The sequence below is a fragment of the Bufo gargarizans genome, chromosome 1, assembly GCF_014858855.1.
Source record: "Bufo gargarizans isolate SCDJY-AF-19 chromosome 1, ASM1485885v1, whole genome shotgun sequence".
In the NCBI taxonomy this organism is placed as follows: Eukaryota; Metazoa; Chordata; class Amphibia; order Anura; family Bufonidae; genus Bufo; species Bufo gargarizans.
The window spans coordinates 137,231,959-137,249,763 of NC_058080.1; the positions used below are offsets into that span (position 1 = coordinate 137,231,959).

The 17,805-nt window shown below is 45.3% G+C and overlaps 1 protein-coding gene across 1 annotated transcript in view; it reads right to left on the reverse strand.

The window, feature by feature from the left end:
* The window catches only part of CORIN (corin, serine peptidase), a 521,382-nt gene that overhangs the window by 413,573 nt on the left and 90,004 nt on the right, over positions 1-17,805 (reverse strand). The window contains exon 2 of the mRNA XM_044298842.1: positions 8,763-8,907. Within this exon, the coding sequence (XP_044154777.1) occupies positions 8,763-8,907 (145 nt within the window). The remainder of the gene's footprint in view (positions 1-8,762; positions 8,908-17,805) is intronic.

The following is a 17,805-nucleotide window of genomic DNA, read 5'->3' on the forward strand; positions in this document are numbered from 1 at the left end:
AACTTCACATTTTAGAAGGTCTGACTATATATTACTGATTGGTGCACTAAATATTGTTGTGAACTTGTGACATCCCAGCACTTTGTCTGTAGTGTGTATGTATGGACAGCAGAACCTATCTCCCACTAACTATCTGTATTATATATATAAGCTAACTAACTAATGTAATGAGTGGAAAGCACAGAGCACAGCAATAACGCTGCTCTCTCTCTCAGAACTCAGAAAATGGCTGCTGGGGAGTTTCTTATATAGTAAGGGGTAGGCAACTTTCCTATTGGTTGCTAGGGGTGTTGCTAAGCTCAAAGAAAAGCAGCCTTCTCATTGGCCCACAAACAGGGAGGGATCATGTTTTTTTTAGAATATTCACGAATACGAATATATAGCACTATATTCTAAATCTTTGCGAATTCTCGAAGTGGCGATATTCGCAATTAAAATTAGCGATTCAAATATTCGCGCCCACACTATTGCCTGTGTTATCTGAAGGTTTAACCACTTACCGCTACGCTAACGCCGAAAGGCGTCATCTCTGCGGCGCTCCCAGGCTACGCTAACGCCGATTGGCGTCATCTCGCGTGAGCCGAGATTTCCTGTGAACGCGCGCACACAGGAGCGCGCGTTCACAGGAACGCATAGTGCACAAGTTCATCTGCAGCCTGCCGGCCGCGATCATTGGCTGGCAGGCTGTAGATTTTTGAATCGTCCAATGAAATGGTTATGTCAGACGCTATTTTGAAAATAGCGTCTGATATAACTGCTGCCTGGTCCTCTGGTGGTCCCTTTCGCTTGGATCGACCACCAGAGGACACAGGCAGCTCAGTAAGTAGCACCAAACACCACACTACACATTAGATATTACCCTGTCATTTATTAACCCCTTATTTAGCACCTGATCACCCATATTAGACTCCCTGATCACCCTGATCACCCCCTTGTCCACCCCCCTGTCATTGATCACCCCCCCTGTAAGGGTCCCTCATCCCTGCCAAGTAGTTAGCTACTTGCTAGGTAGTTTAGCGCCCACCGCACCGCACCGCAGTCACCGATTAGTCGCTGATTAGCGTCATCGCTGTCGCTAATCAGCACTAGTACTATATAGTATCTGTAAGTGATCAATACTGATCGCAATCAGATCTATATAAGTACATTAGGGTCACCTTAGGTTCTACAAAAAACGCAGTGTTCGCCCAATCAGGCCTGATCTTGTGCGCACACTTGCGTTCAGTCCGCCCCGCCGCAGTGACAGAATTTTTTTTTTCTGATCACTGCAAAAACACCGTAAAATCGCTGCGGCGCTATAAAGATCACTTTTGAGCTTTTTGGATCTTTATTAGCGATCGCAGCTTTACTTCGCAAGCACTCCCTTTTACTAAGCAGGTTTGATCTTTTTCCTGGGTAGTCTCAGAGGAATACCCCCTAAATTTAGTGAACCCAAAATGTCAAACAAGGGGTATTCCGCTGAAGAGGCCTACAGGATTCTGGCCGTGATGGATGAAAGCGATGGGGACGCCTCATCCGCTGAATCCAGTGGTTCAGAATATGAACCTGTAGACAGCAGTGGCACTCTAACGGCTAGTGAGGATGACGAGGTAGAGGTCCCTGCTACGGCCAGACGTACCCGATCCCATGTAAGAGTTCTGCCTACCCTGCATGATGATCCTCATTTGCAGCAGAGTGGTGCTAGCGCTGATCTTGTTTATGGTGCGGCATACACCAGCAGCGCAGCACAGCCTGGACCTTCTACCAGCACTGCCGTATTCCCTGGTGAAGTGGCGAGCACCAGAAGGGCAGTTCCAGCTGGTACGGTGGCACGTGCAATAACTCCCCTGTCGCAGCCACCGCGTTCACAGGCCCGTAGAACCCTTAGTCTCCCAGAGGTGCTGGCAAATCCTAATTGGCAATCCCCTGATTCCGCCGCACCCGTATTGCCCCCTTTCACCGCCCAGTCTGGAGTTCGCGTGGAGACGGCTCATTTAGGATCGGCCCTTCAGTTTTTTGAGCTGTTCTTCACCGCGGATCTCTATGACCTAGTTGTGGCAGAAACCAACCGCTACGCCACACAGTTTATTACCGCCAATCCGGAAAGCTTCTATGCCCAGCCTTTCCGGTGGAAACCAGTCACCGTTTCCGAGTTTAAATTTTTTTTGGGCCTTCTCCTCAGCATGGGTCTAACTAAAAAAAAATGTATTGCGGTCATATTGGTCTAAAGACCCAATACATTTCATGCCCATGTTCTCTGCTGCAATGTCTAGGGCGCGTTTTGAGGCCATCATGTGCTTTATGCATTTTACGGACAATAGCACCTGTCATCCAAGAGGCCACCCTGCTTATGACCGGCTCCATAAAATTCGGCCCCTCATAGACCATTTGTCATCCAGATTTGCAGATGCGTATACCCCTAATCAAAACATCTGCATAGACGAGTCCCTAGTACATTTTACCGGGCGCCTTGGCATAAAACAGTACATCCCCAGCAAGCGCGCCCGGTATGGGGTCAAACTGTATAAGCTCTGTGAAAGGGCCACAGGCTATACATATCGTTTTAGGGTCTATGAGGGAAAAGACTCAAAACTGGAGCCGGTCGGATGTCCTGACTACCTGGGGAGCAGTGGCAAGATTGTCTGGGACTTGGTGTCACCCTTACTCCACAAGGGGTACCACTTATACGTGGACAATTTTTACTCAAGCGTGGCCCTCTTTCGGCACTTACATCTAGTCGGAATTCAATGCTGTGGCACCGCGCGACCTAGTCGCCGGGGCTTCCCCCAACGGCTCGTTAGTACCCGACTTGCACTGGGGGAGAGGGCTGCCTTGTGTGACCAAGAACTGCTCGCGGTGAAGTGGAGGGACAAGAGGGACGTTTACCTTCTGTCCACCATTCACGCAGACACGACTGTCCAAATTGAACGGGCAACTGGAGTCATTGTGAAACCCCTCTCTGTCCACGACTATAACCTTCACATGGGAGGGGTGGACTTCAATGACCAGATGTTGGCTCCCTATTTAGTTTCCCGCAGAACCAGACGATGGTATAAGAAGGTGTCTGTTTATTTGATCCAATTGGCGATGTACAATAGTTTTGTTCTCTACAGTAAGGCTGGGAGAACAGGATCCTTCCTAAAATTCCAGGAAGAGATCATTTCGGAAATCCTGTATCCAGGAGGGTCCGTGCCCCAAGGCCCTGATGTAGTGAGCCGGCTACATGGCAGACACTTCCCGTCTGTCTATCCTGGTACCCCAACTCAACGTTCCACAAGAAAAAGATGTCGTGTCTGTAGCAGGGGTGGAATAAGGCGTGACACCACCTTTTTTTGTCCTGACTGTCCTGACCAGCCTGCCCTATGCATAGGGGAGTGTTTCCGCAAGTTCCACACTCAGGTACACTATTAGCATAGGGATTGCGTACACAGGACAGGCACACAGGGGTCTTAGGGCCCTTTCACACAGAGCTGCCACAAACCTCTCCTTTCACCTGGGACAAAGTGCATAATGTACTTCGCCGCATCTCTGGGCGATTTGCGCTTTGCACATTGTCCCATGGGGAAGGAGAGGTTTGTTCAATAAAGGTAAAAAAAAAAAAAAAAAAAAAAAAATCACCGGTAAGCAAAAAAGTTATTGTTCTGTTTCAAAAGTTTATAAAAGTTAATGTTAATAAATTTATTGCGTTGCGGCCTGGTTTTTTTTTTTTTTTTTTTTTTTTTTTACCTTCTAGGTGGACCAAGCGATCAAGCAGCTGCAGCACTGATGTGCATTCTGACAGAAGCATTGCGCTGCTGTCAGATTACACAAAAGTCAGTGTATGCGGCGCTGCAAGACGAGATTTCTACTCTGCAGTAACAGATACGTTTGCCGAGGCATACGAGCTGAGGAGGAGGCGGCGTTCCTATGCTTTGGCAAACACTTTGTATATATAAAAAAAATATAAAAAATCCCGGCAATGATTTATTCATCCACATCGATTGATGTGAATGGAGAAATCGGGTTTGCCAGGGCATACGAGCTAAGTGGGTATGGATGTTGGGCGGAGCTCCTATGTCCTGGCAGACGCCTTTCCCCTCCTTTTTTTTTTGGGCAGAGATTTTTTCATCCACATTGATCGATGCGAATGAAGAAATCTGTGCCGTTCATTTTTTTCTTTCAGCCCAGAGGCTGAACGGGAAAAAAAATCTCATTACCTGTATGCTCAATATAAGGAGAATAGCAGAAACTCCTAATGCTGGCCATACATGTAATGATTGCGGAGACCCTCAAATGCCAGGGCAGTACAAACACCCCACAACTGACCCCATTTCGGAAAGAAGACACCCCAAGGTATTTGCTGAGGGGCATATTGAGTCCATGAAAGTTTTAAATTTTTGACCCAAGTTAGCGGAAATTGAGACTTTGTGAGAAAAAACGAAAAAAAAAAGAATTTCCGCTAACTTATGCCAAATTTTTTTTTTCTATGAACTCGCCATGCCCCTCATTGAATACCTTGGGGTGTCTTCTTTCCAAAATGGGGTCACATGTGGGGTATTTATACTGCCCTGGCTTTTTAGGGGCCCTAAAGCGTGAGAAGAAGTCTGGGACCGAAATGTCTAAAAATGCCCTCCTAAAAGGAATTTGGGCACCTTTGCGCATCTAGGCTGCAAAAAAGTGTCACACATGTGGTATCGCCGTACTCAGGAGAAGTTGGGGAATGTGTTTTGGGGTGTCATTTTACATATACCCATGCTGGGTGAGATAAATATCTTGGTCAAATGCCAACTTTGTATAAAAAAATGGGAAATGTTGTCTTTTGCCAAGATATTTCTCTCACCCAGCATGGGTATATGTAAAATGACACCCCAAAACACATTCCCCAACTTCTCCTGAGTACGGCGATACCAGATGTGTGACACTTTTTTGCAGCCTAGGTGGGCAAAGGGGCACATATTCCAAAGAGCACCTTTAGGATTTCACCAGCCATTTTTTACAGATTTTGATTTCACACTACTTCTCACGCATATGGTCCCCTAAATTGCCAGGGCAGTATAACTACCCCACAAGTGACCCCATTTTGGAAAGAAGACACCCCAAGGTATTCCGTGAGGGGCATGGCGAGTTCCTATAATTTTTTATTTTTTGTCACAAGTTAGCGGAAAATTATGATTTTTTTATTTTTATTTTTTTCCTTACAAAGTCTCATATTCCACTAACTTGCGACAAAAAATAAAAAATTCTAGGAACTCGCCATGCCCCTCATGGAATACCTTGGGGTGTCTTCTTTCCAAAATGGGGTCACTTGTGGGGTAGTTATACTGCCCTGGCAATTTAGGGGCCCAAATGTGTGAGAAGTAGTTTGAAATCAAAATCTGTAAAAAATGGCTGGTGAAATCCTAAAGGTGCTCTTTGGAATGTGTGCCCCTTTGCCCACCTAGGCTGCCAAAAAGTGTCACACATCTGGTATCGCCGTACTCAGGGAGAAGTTGGGGAATGTGTTTTGGGGTGTCATTTTACATATACCCATGCTGGGTGAGAGAAATATCTTGGCAAAAGACAACATTTCCCATTTTTTTATACAAAGTTGGCATTTGACCAAGATATTTATCTCACCCAGCATGGGTATATGTAAAATTACACCCCAAAACACATTCCCCAACTTCTCCCGAGTACGGCGATACCAGATGTGTGACACTTTTTTGCAGCCTAGGTGGGCAAAGGGGCACACATTCCAAAGAGCACCTTTCGGATTTCGCAGGCCATTTTTTACAGATTTTGATTTCACACTACTTCTCACGCATATGGTCCCCTAAATTGCCAGGGCAGTATAACTACCCCACAAGTGACCCCATTTTGGAAAGAAGACACGCCAAGGTATTCCGTGAGGGGCATGGCGAGTTCCTAGAATTTTTTATTTTTTGTCACAAGTTAGTGGAAAATGATGATTTTTTTATTTTTATTTTTTTCCTTACAAAGTCTCATATTCCACTAACTTGCGACAAAAAATAAAAAATTCTAGGAACTCGCCATGCCCCTCATGGAATACCTTGGGGTGTCTTCTTTCCAAAATGGGGTCACTTGTGGGGTAGTTATACTGCCCTGGCAATTTAGGGGCCCAAATGTGTGAGAAGTAGTTTGAAATCAAAATCTGTAAAAAATGGCTGGTGAAATCCTAAAGGTGCTCTTTGGAATGTGTGCCCCTTTGCCCACCTAGGCTGCCAAAAAGTGTCACACATCTGGTATCGCCGTACTCGGGAGAAGTTGGGGAATGTGTTTTGGGGTGTCATTTTACATATACCCATGCTGGGTGAGAGAAATATCTTGGCAAAAGACAACATTTCCCATTTTTTTATACAAAGTTGGCATTTGACCAAGATATTTATCTCACCCAGCATGGGTATATGTAAAATTACACCCCAAAACACATTCCCCAACTTCTCCCGAGTACTGCGATACCAGATGTGTGACACTTTCTTGCAGCCTAGGTGGGCAAAGGGGCACACATTCCAAAGAGCACCTTTCGGATTTCGCAGGCCATTTTTTACAGATTTTGATTTCACACTACTTCTCACACATATGGGCCCCTAAATTGCCAGGGCAGTATAACTACCCCACAAGTGACCCCATTTTGGAAAGAAGACACCCCAAGGTATTTCGTGAGGGGCATGGCGAGTTCCTAGAATTTTTTATTTTTTGTCACAAGTTAGTGGAATATGAGACTTTGTAAGAAAAAAATAAAATAAAAAATAAATCATCATATTCCGCTAACTTGTGACAAAAAATAAAAACTTCTATGAGCTCACTATGCCCATCAGCGAATACCTTAGGGTGTCTACTTTCCGAAATGGGGTCATTTGTGGGGTTTTTCTATTGTCTGGGCATTGTAGAACCTCAGGAAACATGACAGGTGCTCAGAAAGTCAGAGCTGTTTCAAAAAGCGGAAATTCACATTTTTGTACCATAGTTTGTAAACGCTATAACTTTTACCCAAACCATTTTTTTTTTTACCCAAACATTTTTTTTTTATCAAAGACATGTAGAACAATAAATTTAGCGAAAAATTTATATATGGATGTTGTTTTTTTTGCAAAATTTTACAACTGAAAGTGAAAAATGTCATTTTTTTTGCAAAAAAATCGTTAAATTTCAATTAATAACAAAAAAAGTAAAAATGTCAGCAGCAATGAAATACCACCAAATGAAAGCTCTATTAGTGAGAAGAAAAGGAGGTAAAATTCATTTGGGTGGTAAGTTGCATGACTGAGCAATAAACTGCTAAAGTTGTGGAGTGCCGATTTGTAAAAAAAGGGCCTGGTCACTAGGGGGGTATAAACCTGTGGTCCTTAAGCGGTTAAAGGAGTATTCCAGTTTTAATAATTACATTTATTTGTTTAGGGAATGGGACATTAAACAATGTTCTAATATATATCAATTTAAATTTAAAATCTATTTTGCTTGCAGACCTTTTATTATATCTAAGCAGTATCATTTCTTTCAAGAAAAAAGTTGTATGGCTCATTTTAGTCCTTCAAAATGCATCCATAAGAGAACTGGATAGGACTTAACATAGCGTCAGTCATGCAATCCTTTGATATGTCTTGTGACCTGGCTTTCCGGTAACTGCCCAGGTATCTAATTTGGGAACAGCAGTGTATTAAGGAGCAGAACATATACAGTAATTACAGTATTGCTACCTGCAGCAGCAGCACATCATCATGTTTGTCAGAAGCAGATCTGTGTGTAAGTTGTGGTTTTTTTTTTTAAGTTAAACTGTATTAACAATAAAAAACATCACCTAAAGACAGGCAGCCATTTTACAAATCACACAAGCATCCATATAAATACACACAGTGGTGTAGTGACAGTAATGACAGTAATAAATATCATGATTCCACCGCTAGTCCTATTTAGTTGTTACACGGATGTATCCTGTGTGCTGATCCATGGGCTATACCAGGGATGGCCAATCTGAGGCTCTCCAGCTGTTGCAAAACTATAACTCCCAGCATGCCCGTACAGCCTACAGCTATCAGCCTACAGCAGGGCATGGTGGGAGTTGTAGTTTTACAACAGCTGGAGAGTCACAGGTTGGCCATCCCTGGGTTATACCATTCTACTACAGATATTAGTCAACTGACTAATATAAGATAGGTATGTATGCCAAATATGCCAAATTTAAAATGCATGTAAATTAGAAAATTACATACATAAAAAAACAAACAGGAATACCCCTTTAACCCCTTCTACCCCAGGCTAGTTTTCACCTTCCTGCCCAGGCCTATTTTTGTAAATCTGACATGTGTCACTTTATGTGGTAATAATTTTGGAATGGTTTTACTTATCTTATACTGTATATGCAATACATCAAATAAAATGAAATAACATTACATAATTATACAACATTGCAAGTATCCTATTCTGGGGCACTGTGCTGGTTATGGTTAGCCTGAATATCTTCTATTTCTACAAGGACATAACATTTTTTACACAAACCAACATAGTTAGTAGTGTTTCATGTCAATGCCATCAAACTCTCTAGACACAGCATGAATCCAATACAAGACAGCAATTCCTGAAAATTTTGCTTGACCATTCAAATCTGAGTTCAGACACAGGAGGCCCAGCAATAGACCGGGCCGAGGCAACAATCAAACCTGGGCCCAAAAACCCATCTGCCACAGAAGAGACACCAGTGTTATACATGCTACATGGTAATTGGGTGGTCCAGTTACAAATTTTCCTCAGATGAGCTTTATGTTCCTCCTCTCTTCAGAAAGTTAGCAAAGAAGCCATCTACTTACCTACAAAACTGAGCAGAATGACCAGCAACAGTATAAGAGCGCAAATACATGGAATCAGAATGAGCAGCAAAACCCGTAGGTACTTGGCAGATGCCAGCTTCTGAGAACAACCATCCCCCATATTATTTTCATCTGCTCCAAAGACCTGAAGAATAAAAAAACATCTTAATGTTATCCAGTCCTCATGGTGCCAAGAATCATTTTACCAGATGCTATCTGCTAATTAATAATTCACTCATTAATAATTCCATGCACTTACAAATATATAGTGACAAAATAAGCTGAATCTACTATAACAGGTTTTATACAGCGTGTTGGGTGTAGGACACATTCTCCTGTATCAACTGGTCTGCAAATGAAACAAAAACTTTCTAAAAATTGCTGCTAAAGGGGGTATTTACTATGGGTAATGGGGGAGATTTGTCATCCCTACACTCTGGTTTTCTTGTCAGATTTGTGACTTCTTAAACACCATTTGCACAATTTTTTTTATTTTTTTTAATGCAGTTTGTATGTTGCCCTCACCACTCTGAAAAGGGGAAGTGGTGTGGAAAGGGCCATCACCCCCTGCAGATTTATTATCATTTATGCCAATTTTCTGGTGCAAATGATGGCTGAAATCAATGGCGCACATAGAGAAGTAAGAGCCCTATAGCAAGGATCAAACCAGGCCCCCCATACAGGACAGAAGGGTTTCCATCTAAACTAGTGTTTATCGAGCACCAAAGTGCTCATGCACTCTGGTGCTCGAGTAGAACACTTCGATATGCTCGGGTGCTCTACAGAGCACCCGAGCACAATGGAAGTCAATGGGAGAACCCATTTTTTCCCCCAGACAAAACCTCTCCCTGTGTCACATACCCGTCCCCCCTTTGTTCAACCCTGGGGGGTTAACACACGCCAGACAGTGTACCCAGGACAGGGCATCCACGTTTCCCTGTAACCGGCCTGCCCTGTGTTCCACTGAAAACTTAAAGTTTTGTAGGGAGAGAAACCGTCGTGTGACCCGAGTATTTCTGTCCTTGGCCTGGATTATCCACTTGAGAGGGGAGTGGTCAGTCACCTGGTGGAATTTTCTCCCCAATAAATAATAGCAGAGAGACTCGAGTGCCCACTTGATAGCTAGGCACTCTCTCTCCACTATACTATACCAGGTTTCGGCTGGGGTGAGTTTACGGCTGAGGAAGACAACGGGCTGCTCCTCCCCGTTGACTTCCTGAGACAGTACAGTACCGAGGTCTCCTTCAGAGGCATTGGTCTGTACTATAAACTCCCTTTTGAAGTCGTGTGTCACCAAATTGGGGACCCGCACAGGGCCGACTTCAAAGCGGAGATAGCCTCCTCCGTCCGATCTTCCCAGTGAACCATCATTAACTTGTGTCCCTTCATGCATTCTGTGAAGGGCGTGGCTAGAGTAGCAGTAGTAGTGGGGAACACACCTGATATAATAGCCCACCATTCCCAGGAATTACTTTATTTGTCTAGTCAATTCCGTATCGCCTCCATTTTGTTCACTTGGGGGTTTGATGACTCTGCGCCCAATTATATACCCCAGGTATTTAGTCTCTTCTAACCCTATCGCACATTTTTTTTAGGTTAGCGGATAGGCCATCTTTTCGAAGGGAGTGCAATACAGCCGGCATTTTGGGTAGGTGACTTTCCCAGTCGGTACTGTGGATGACAATATCGTCCAGGTAAGCCAAAGCGTACCGACGGTGTAGACAAAGCACGATGTCCATTAGTCGCGGAAAAGTGGCGGAGGCACCAGACAGACCAAAGGGTAAGACCTTATATTAATCCAGCCCCTCAGGCGTGATAAAGACAGTTTTCTCTTTGGCAGCCTCCGTTAAGGGCACCTGCCAGTACCCTTTTGTGAGGTCCAAAACAGAAAAATACCGGGCTTGTCCTAACCTCTCGATGAGCTCATCCACCTGGGGCATGGGATAAGCATCTAATTTGGAAACCTCGTTAAGTTTTCGAAAGTCATTACAAAACCGCAACGTCCCGTCCGGCTTGGGTATCAATACTATAGGACTGGCCCACTCATTTTTTGACTCCTCAATGACGTCTAGCTGCAACATTAGCTGCACCTCCTCCAATATGGCCTGTCGCTGAGCATCGGGTACCCAGTATGGTTTTAAACGGACTTTTGCCTGAGGCTCAGTGACAATGTCATGCTGGATTATGGAAGTGCGTTCAGGGAGGTCTGAGAACACATACGTGTTCCAACTAACAAACTCCCTGGCCTCCTGAGTCTGTTTAGAGGAGAGGCTGTCAGCAATTTTTACTGTGGCAGCCGCCTCTCTTGCATCAGACAGAGGGGCCGGTACCTCTTCTCCTAGAAAACCTGGCCACGAGCTGTCTTCTGTACAGGTTTCCCTATCTTTCCACGGTTTAAGTAAATTCATATGGTGAACCTGCTCTGGCTTTCGCCGCCTTGGCTGGTGTACCTTGAAATTTACATCTCCAATTTTCTCAAGTACCTTGTAGGGCCCCTGCCACCTAGCCAGGAACTTACTGTCCACGGTTGGCACCAGAACCAAAACCCAATCACCCGGGTTAAAGATCCGGACCCGAGCCTGCCAATTATATACCCGACTCTGGGCTCGAGGAGCTGCCTCCATATGCTCCCTAACAAGAGGCAACACTGTCTTTATCCGATCTTGCATCTGGGTAACATACTCAATGACATTTTTATGTGGAGTGGGTTGTTGTTCCCACACCTCTTTGGCCACGTTTAAGAAACAGCGAGGGTGTCGGCCATATAGCAGTTCGAAGGGCAAGAACCCAGTAGAGGCAACATATTTTCAACATATTTTTTTATGTTTGGTTAAACCTTTCTACCAGACCGTCCGTTTGCGGATAGTGAACAGACATCTGTAGCTGTTTTATGTGCGGCAACTTACAGAGTTCCCTCATCACCTTGGACATAAAAGTGGTCCCTTAGTTGGTCAGAACCTCTTTAGGTAGTCCTACTCGGGAAAACATCTCCATTAATTTCTTAGCTATGAGTTTGGCCGAGGTATGTCGCAGTGGCACTGCCTCCGGGTACCGAGTGGCGTAGTCTAGAATGACTAAGATGTGTTGATGCCCCCTGGCGGACTTCGGTACTGGGCCTATGAGATCCATAGCTATTCGGTCAAATGGCACTCCGATAATCGGGAGAGGTACTATCACGACCGGCGTGCCTATCACATACGTGACACAGAGGGAGGGAAAGAGGAAGGCCCTGTCCAAGGGAGAGGGAAAGGTGGTGACCCCTATCTCACCTTGAGGCTGGCACCTGACTGCCCTGACGTCCCTAGACTGGTTCCTCACCCGTACGCCGATCACGTGCCTAAAACCCTGGCTTTCCCTAAGATGAGCCCTAGATAGTGAATAGGGCGGTGGGAACACTAGTCCGCACCACTAGCTCTAAAGGAAAACACCAAGGGGAGGACAGACAATACAGACAACATATAATCCCAGGTGGGCGACAACAGAAGACAACAAAAATCCCAACAGGGATCCGGAGGGTAACACTCTGGAACAACAACCAGGATTCACAGCTCCAGTGGGTCAGTATAGAAGTCCAGGCAGGAAGCTCTATATCTGGCAACTAAAGAAGTGTGAGAGGAGAATATAAGGAGGTTGGGAGTGACAGACAAGAAACAGCTGAGGAGGAGAAGCTACGGATCCCTGAGTGAGACAAAAAGGATTGCAAGGCAAACACAGAAAACTATCATTAAGAAACAACGTGATCTTTAGACATAGAGCGCGCAGCCACCCGCTGAGACTTCCTGACCCTGGGTATAACGGAGTCAGACGTGGCTCTTGACACCCTCCTGACAGGTACTAGGGGACTACGGAAATGTGGCTGGGGGCTAGTTATCTGGCAGGTTGGGCAAGACTTACAAAAATCTTCCACTTCTTTAAATATGCTGGGCCAGTAGAACACGATCCTGAGTTTGCAGCCCCAGATGACCCCCAAGAACATGTTGGTGGGCTAGATCTAACACAAGCTTGCGACAAGCCTTGGGGACCACCAATTGTTCAATAGGTTCACCCCGTAGTTGGTTTACCCAATACAACATATTCTGATGAACCATAAAACGGGGAAACACTGACTCTGCCCCAGGTTGTTGTGGTTACACATCTACTATTAACATATTTTCCCAGGCACGGGATAGGGTCGGGTCCCGACGTTGGGCAGTACCAAAATTATCCCCGGAGACATTGAGGTCTGCCAATTCAGGACCTGGTGGCAAGTCCTCCACATCTCCCACCATCACACTTAGCGGGGTTGTCTCCCCCTCTTCCACCGAAGTGGCGTTCACCCCTACCGCTGGCCATTCGGTCTCAGGTTCCCAGGGTTTTGGTCTCCCCCTTCAGCCAGGCCACTCTGCTAGTGTTACCCCTGTCTTATGGGCATCAGTCACTCTCATAGCAGGCCACAGTGCCAGTAAGCCTGGGAAGTCTCATCCTATTATGAGTTCATAATGTAGATTTGTGGTGACAGCCACCTCATGGGTCCATCTACCGGCCACCGTAGTTAGAGACACCAGCGCGGTGGGGTAGTCTTTTAAGTCTCCATGGATGCACATCACCCCGACTTTCCGGCCAGTATACTCAGGGGACCACACCAGGGTAGCCCCTTCTAGGGTAATAAAACTCCCTGAGTCTAGCAGAGACTCCGCCGGAGTATCTCCCACTTCCACCTGGCACAAATGATCTAGAGACTCTGGGGTACCTGTTGCACACAGCCTCCTGGCATATAGTTAGAGTCAATGGGCTCAACCCGATGGGGACAGTCAGCCCTTACATGGCCAGGCTCCTGACACTGCCAGCAGACTATCGGAGCCAGGTCTGCCGTGGGTACATCCCGGGCCTGGGGGGGGAGATTTCCGGGGTTTGCCGACCCCCCTCTTGACAGAACCCTCCTTTAGATTCCTGGTAGCTTAATAGCATTTCACCAGGTCCACCATCTCAAGGGCATTGCCAGGAGACACCTGACCGATCCAGTGCTGGAGAGGGTATGACAAAGCCCTCCACAACAAATCGGCCAACAGACGATCCAGCATAGCAGTGGGACTCGTCAGGCTGTAGCCATTTTTGCAAGAGGTGAAGTAAGTTATAATATTGGGGTCTTGCAGGCTCAGTCGGGTTGAACCCGCTGGGCTTGGGCTAACACATTTATCCCCAGTCTTGACAGAATCTCACCCTTGACTTTCTGGTAGTCGGCCGCTTGATCGTTAGGCAAGTTGAAATGCACCGTTGGGAATCGGATGCCAGAAACGGAGCAACGACATCAGCCCACTGGTCACAGGGTAGCTTTTTCTCGTACATTGCCAGGTAGGTTTCGATGTCCTCTGTGGGGGTAATCTTAGGAATTGTGGCACGGACTGCTTTCTGGGCATCGTGGATGCTTGGGGTTGCTCCTGCTGTCTGCAAAGCCATCATGTGTTGTAGCAGCAACTGATTAGTCTCCTGCTGCTGCTTATTAGCCTCGTGTTGCTGCAGGTTTGTCTCCATGAAGGCCTTCACAACAGCCTCCATTTTGTTGTGGGGCACTGGTTGTAATACAGCTGGTTTAATGTACGACATACAACTGTGCCTGAAAAACGCAGAAACCAAAGAAAATCGACATTCACGCCAGTCTCACTGCTCATGCCTGCATCCTCCACCAATTGTGGGTTTTCGCTCTGGTACACAGGATTAGCGGACGTAGTACAGAGGCAACAACAAGTTCTTTGGAGCAAACAGTTCAGTGTTTTATTCACACTTTAGACAAGTGACAAAACAAGCAGTCATATTCAAAACAAAAAGTCAACTTGCTGTGTTGGTGGTAATTCACACCATGCGGCAATTCTGCCTCAAAGAGTCCTTGCTGATAGCAGCACCAACCTGTTTTCACGCCAAACAGGTAGCAAGTCTTCATCCAGACACAAGGCTCCCAGATCCCAACACAGAGACATGGCTTCTGAGCCCAGCTGCCTATTTAAGGACAGCCAGGTGCTGCCAAAACCCAGGCCGGCACTTAAAATCTGGTCTGGTATTTGACCTCACCTGGCTGTAAATCAGCCCAGCAGTAATGATGGCCTTGAGGTTCGCCCGGCGGTCAGTTTGCAGTGAACTTTGCACGTTCGCGATCCGCTGAACATGCGAACATATGGTGATGTCCACGCACGCCATATTCTTTTGCATTGCGCTGAATTTTGACCCATGACACATCCAACAGGTGGGACAGGATAGCCAATTGAGACTTTTTTAGCAAATGGACACACCCCCAACCCTATAACAGAACCCGATCTGGCAGCCATTTTACATTATGTGCTTTGCCAGTGTAGGGACAGGTTGCATCTTGGAGCAGGGGCAGGCTGTTAGGAACTTAGGGACACCAAATGCTAGCTAATAGGAACACAAAAGTCATTTTAAGGACTGGTAACATTATGTTATCGATAGGTGTGAAACACAGAGGGGTGTGATATACGTATAATATACTTTCTAACATAGAAAGTATATTATAGTGCATTTGCATGCTTCCAGAAAATACTGATTGAGGGCTGCAATCTATCAGCTTCCACAAAATAGTGATTGAAGTTTTCCATATACCTGCGTCCACAAAATACAGATTGCGAGTTTTGATATACCTGCTTCAACTAACAACTGATTGAGGCCTGCCATATATCAGCTTCCACAAAACAGTGATAGAGGTTTTCCATATACCTGCGTCCACAAAATTACTGCGAGAGGGTGATATACCAGCTTCAATTAACAACTGATTGAGGCCTTCCATATATCAGCTTCCACAAAATAGTGATAGAGGTTTTCCATATACCTGCATCCACAAAATACAGATTGCGGGTTTTGATATACCTGCTTCAACTAACAATTGATTGAGGCCTGCCATATATCAGCTTCCACAAAATAGTGATAGAAGTTTTCCATATACCTGCGTCCACAAAATACAGATTGCGGGTTTTGATATACCTGCTTCAACCAACAATTGATTGAGGCCTGCCATATACAGTCCTGATCAAAAGTTTAAGACCACTTGAAAAATGGCAAAAAATCATATTTAGCATGGCTGGATCTTAATAGGGTTCCAAGTAGAGCTTCAACATGCAACAAGAAGAAATGGGAGTGAGACAAAGCATTTTTGAGCATTCTATTCAATGAAAACAATGAATAAACTGAAACAGGCTGTTTTTCAGCTGATCAAAAGTTTAGGACCACACCTCCAAAAAAAAAAAATCGAAACCCCCTCAAAACAGAAATCCAACTTCCAAACATGAACTCAGTAATGAGTAGCTCCGCCGTAATGGTTTATCACTTCAAAAATTTGTTTCAGCATGCTTGATGCAAGCATTTCCATGAGGTAAGTGGGAACATTTCTCCAAGTGGTGAAGACGGCCGCACGAAGGCCATTTACTGTCTGGAACTGTTGTCCATTTTTGTAAACTTCTCTTGCCATCCATCCCCAAAGGTTCTCAATTGGATTTAGATCAGGGGAACACGCAGGATGAGCCAAAAGATTGATGTTATTCTCCTGGAAGAAGTCCCTTGTCCTGCGGGCATTGTGTACTGTAGCATTGTCCTGTTGAAAAACCCAGTCGTTACCACACAGACGAGGGCCCTCAGTCATGAGGAATGCTCTCTGAAACATCTGGACATAGCCAGCGGCCGTTTGACGCCCCTGCACTTCCTGAATCTCCATTGTTCCACTGAAGGGAAAAGCACCCCAGACCATTATGGCGCCCCCTCCAATGTAGCGGTAGAAAACATCTCATGTGGGATCTGCTTGTCATGCCAGTAACGTTGGAAACCATCAGGACCATCAAGGTTAAATTTTTTCTCATCAGAGAATAAAACTTTCTTCCACCTTTGAATGTCCCATGTTTGGTGCTCTCTTGCAAAGTCCAAACAAGCAATCTGTGGCGTTCAAGGAGACGAGGTCTTTGAAGATGTTTTTATAGTTTTTTTAAGCCCTTCAGTCTCAGATGCCGTCTGATGGTTATGGGGCTGCAGTCAGCACCAGTAAGGGCCTTAATACTGGTCGAGGATCGTCCAGTGTTTTGACGGACAGCCAATTGGATCCTCCGGCTCAGTGCTGATGAAATTTTTTGGGGTCTTACACTTGACTTTTTTGTTCCATAACCCTTAGGATCATTTAAGAAATTCCAAATGACTGTCTTACTGCGTCCCACCTCGCTGTGAGAGACCCTGCTTATGCAGTTCAACAACTCGACCACGTTCAAAAAGGGAGAGTTTTTTTGCCTTTGCCATCACAACGTGTGACTACCTGACAGAAAATGACAATGAATCCACATATTTGCACAGATTTGGCCTTTTAAAGGCATGTGGTCCTAAAATTTGGATCAGCTTTTTTCAGCCTGTTTCAGTTTAATCGTTATTTTTGATAAATTGAATGCTCAAAAAATGTTTTGTCTCACTCTCATTTCTTATTGTTGCATGTTGAAGCTCTACTTGGAACCTTGTTAAGATCCAACAATGTAAAATATTATTTCTTGCCATTTTTCAAGTGGTCTTAAACTTTTGATCAGGACTGTATCAGCTACCACAAAATAGTGATAGAGGTTTTCCAAATACCTGTGTCCACAAAATTACTGCTTGAGGGTGATATACCAGCTTCAATTAACAACTGATTGAGGCCTTCCATATATCAGCTTCCACAAAATAGTGATAGAGGTTTTCCATATACCTGCGTCCACAAAATTACTGCTTGAGGGTGATATAATAGCTTCAACTAACAACTGATTGAAGCCTGCCATATATCAGCTTCCACAAATACTGCTCTTCTCTATGGACTTTGGCACAGGGCCTGAAAATGACAGGCAGAGGAAGAGGCAGACTGTTCCGCAGGGATGGTAGGGGTCGGGCAGATGCACCAGGCCGGAGCCTAAGTGGGAAGTTGGAGAAGGTGCGTGCGATTATGTCAAAGGACACACCAGAGTTGGCTAAGTGGCTCACTCAGCCTTCCGCTTCTGCACCCTCCTCATCCTCTGTATCTGCATCCACCTCACTCTCTGCTGTGTGCAACCCC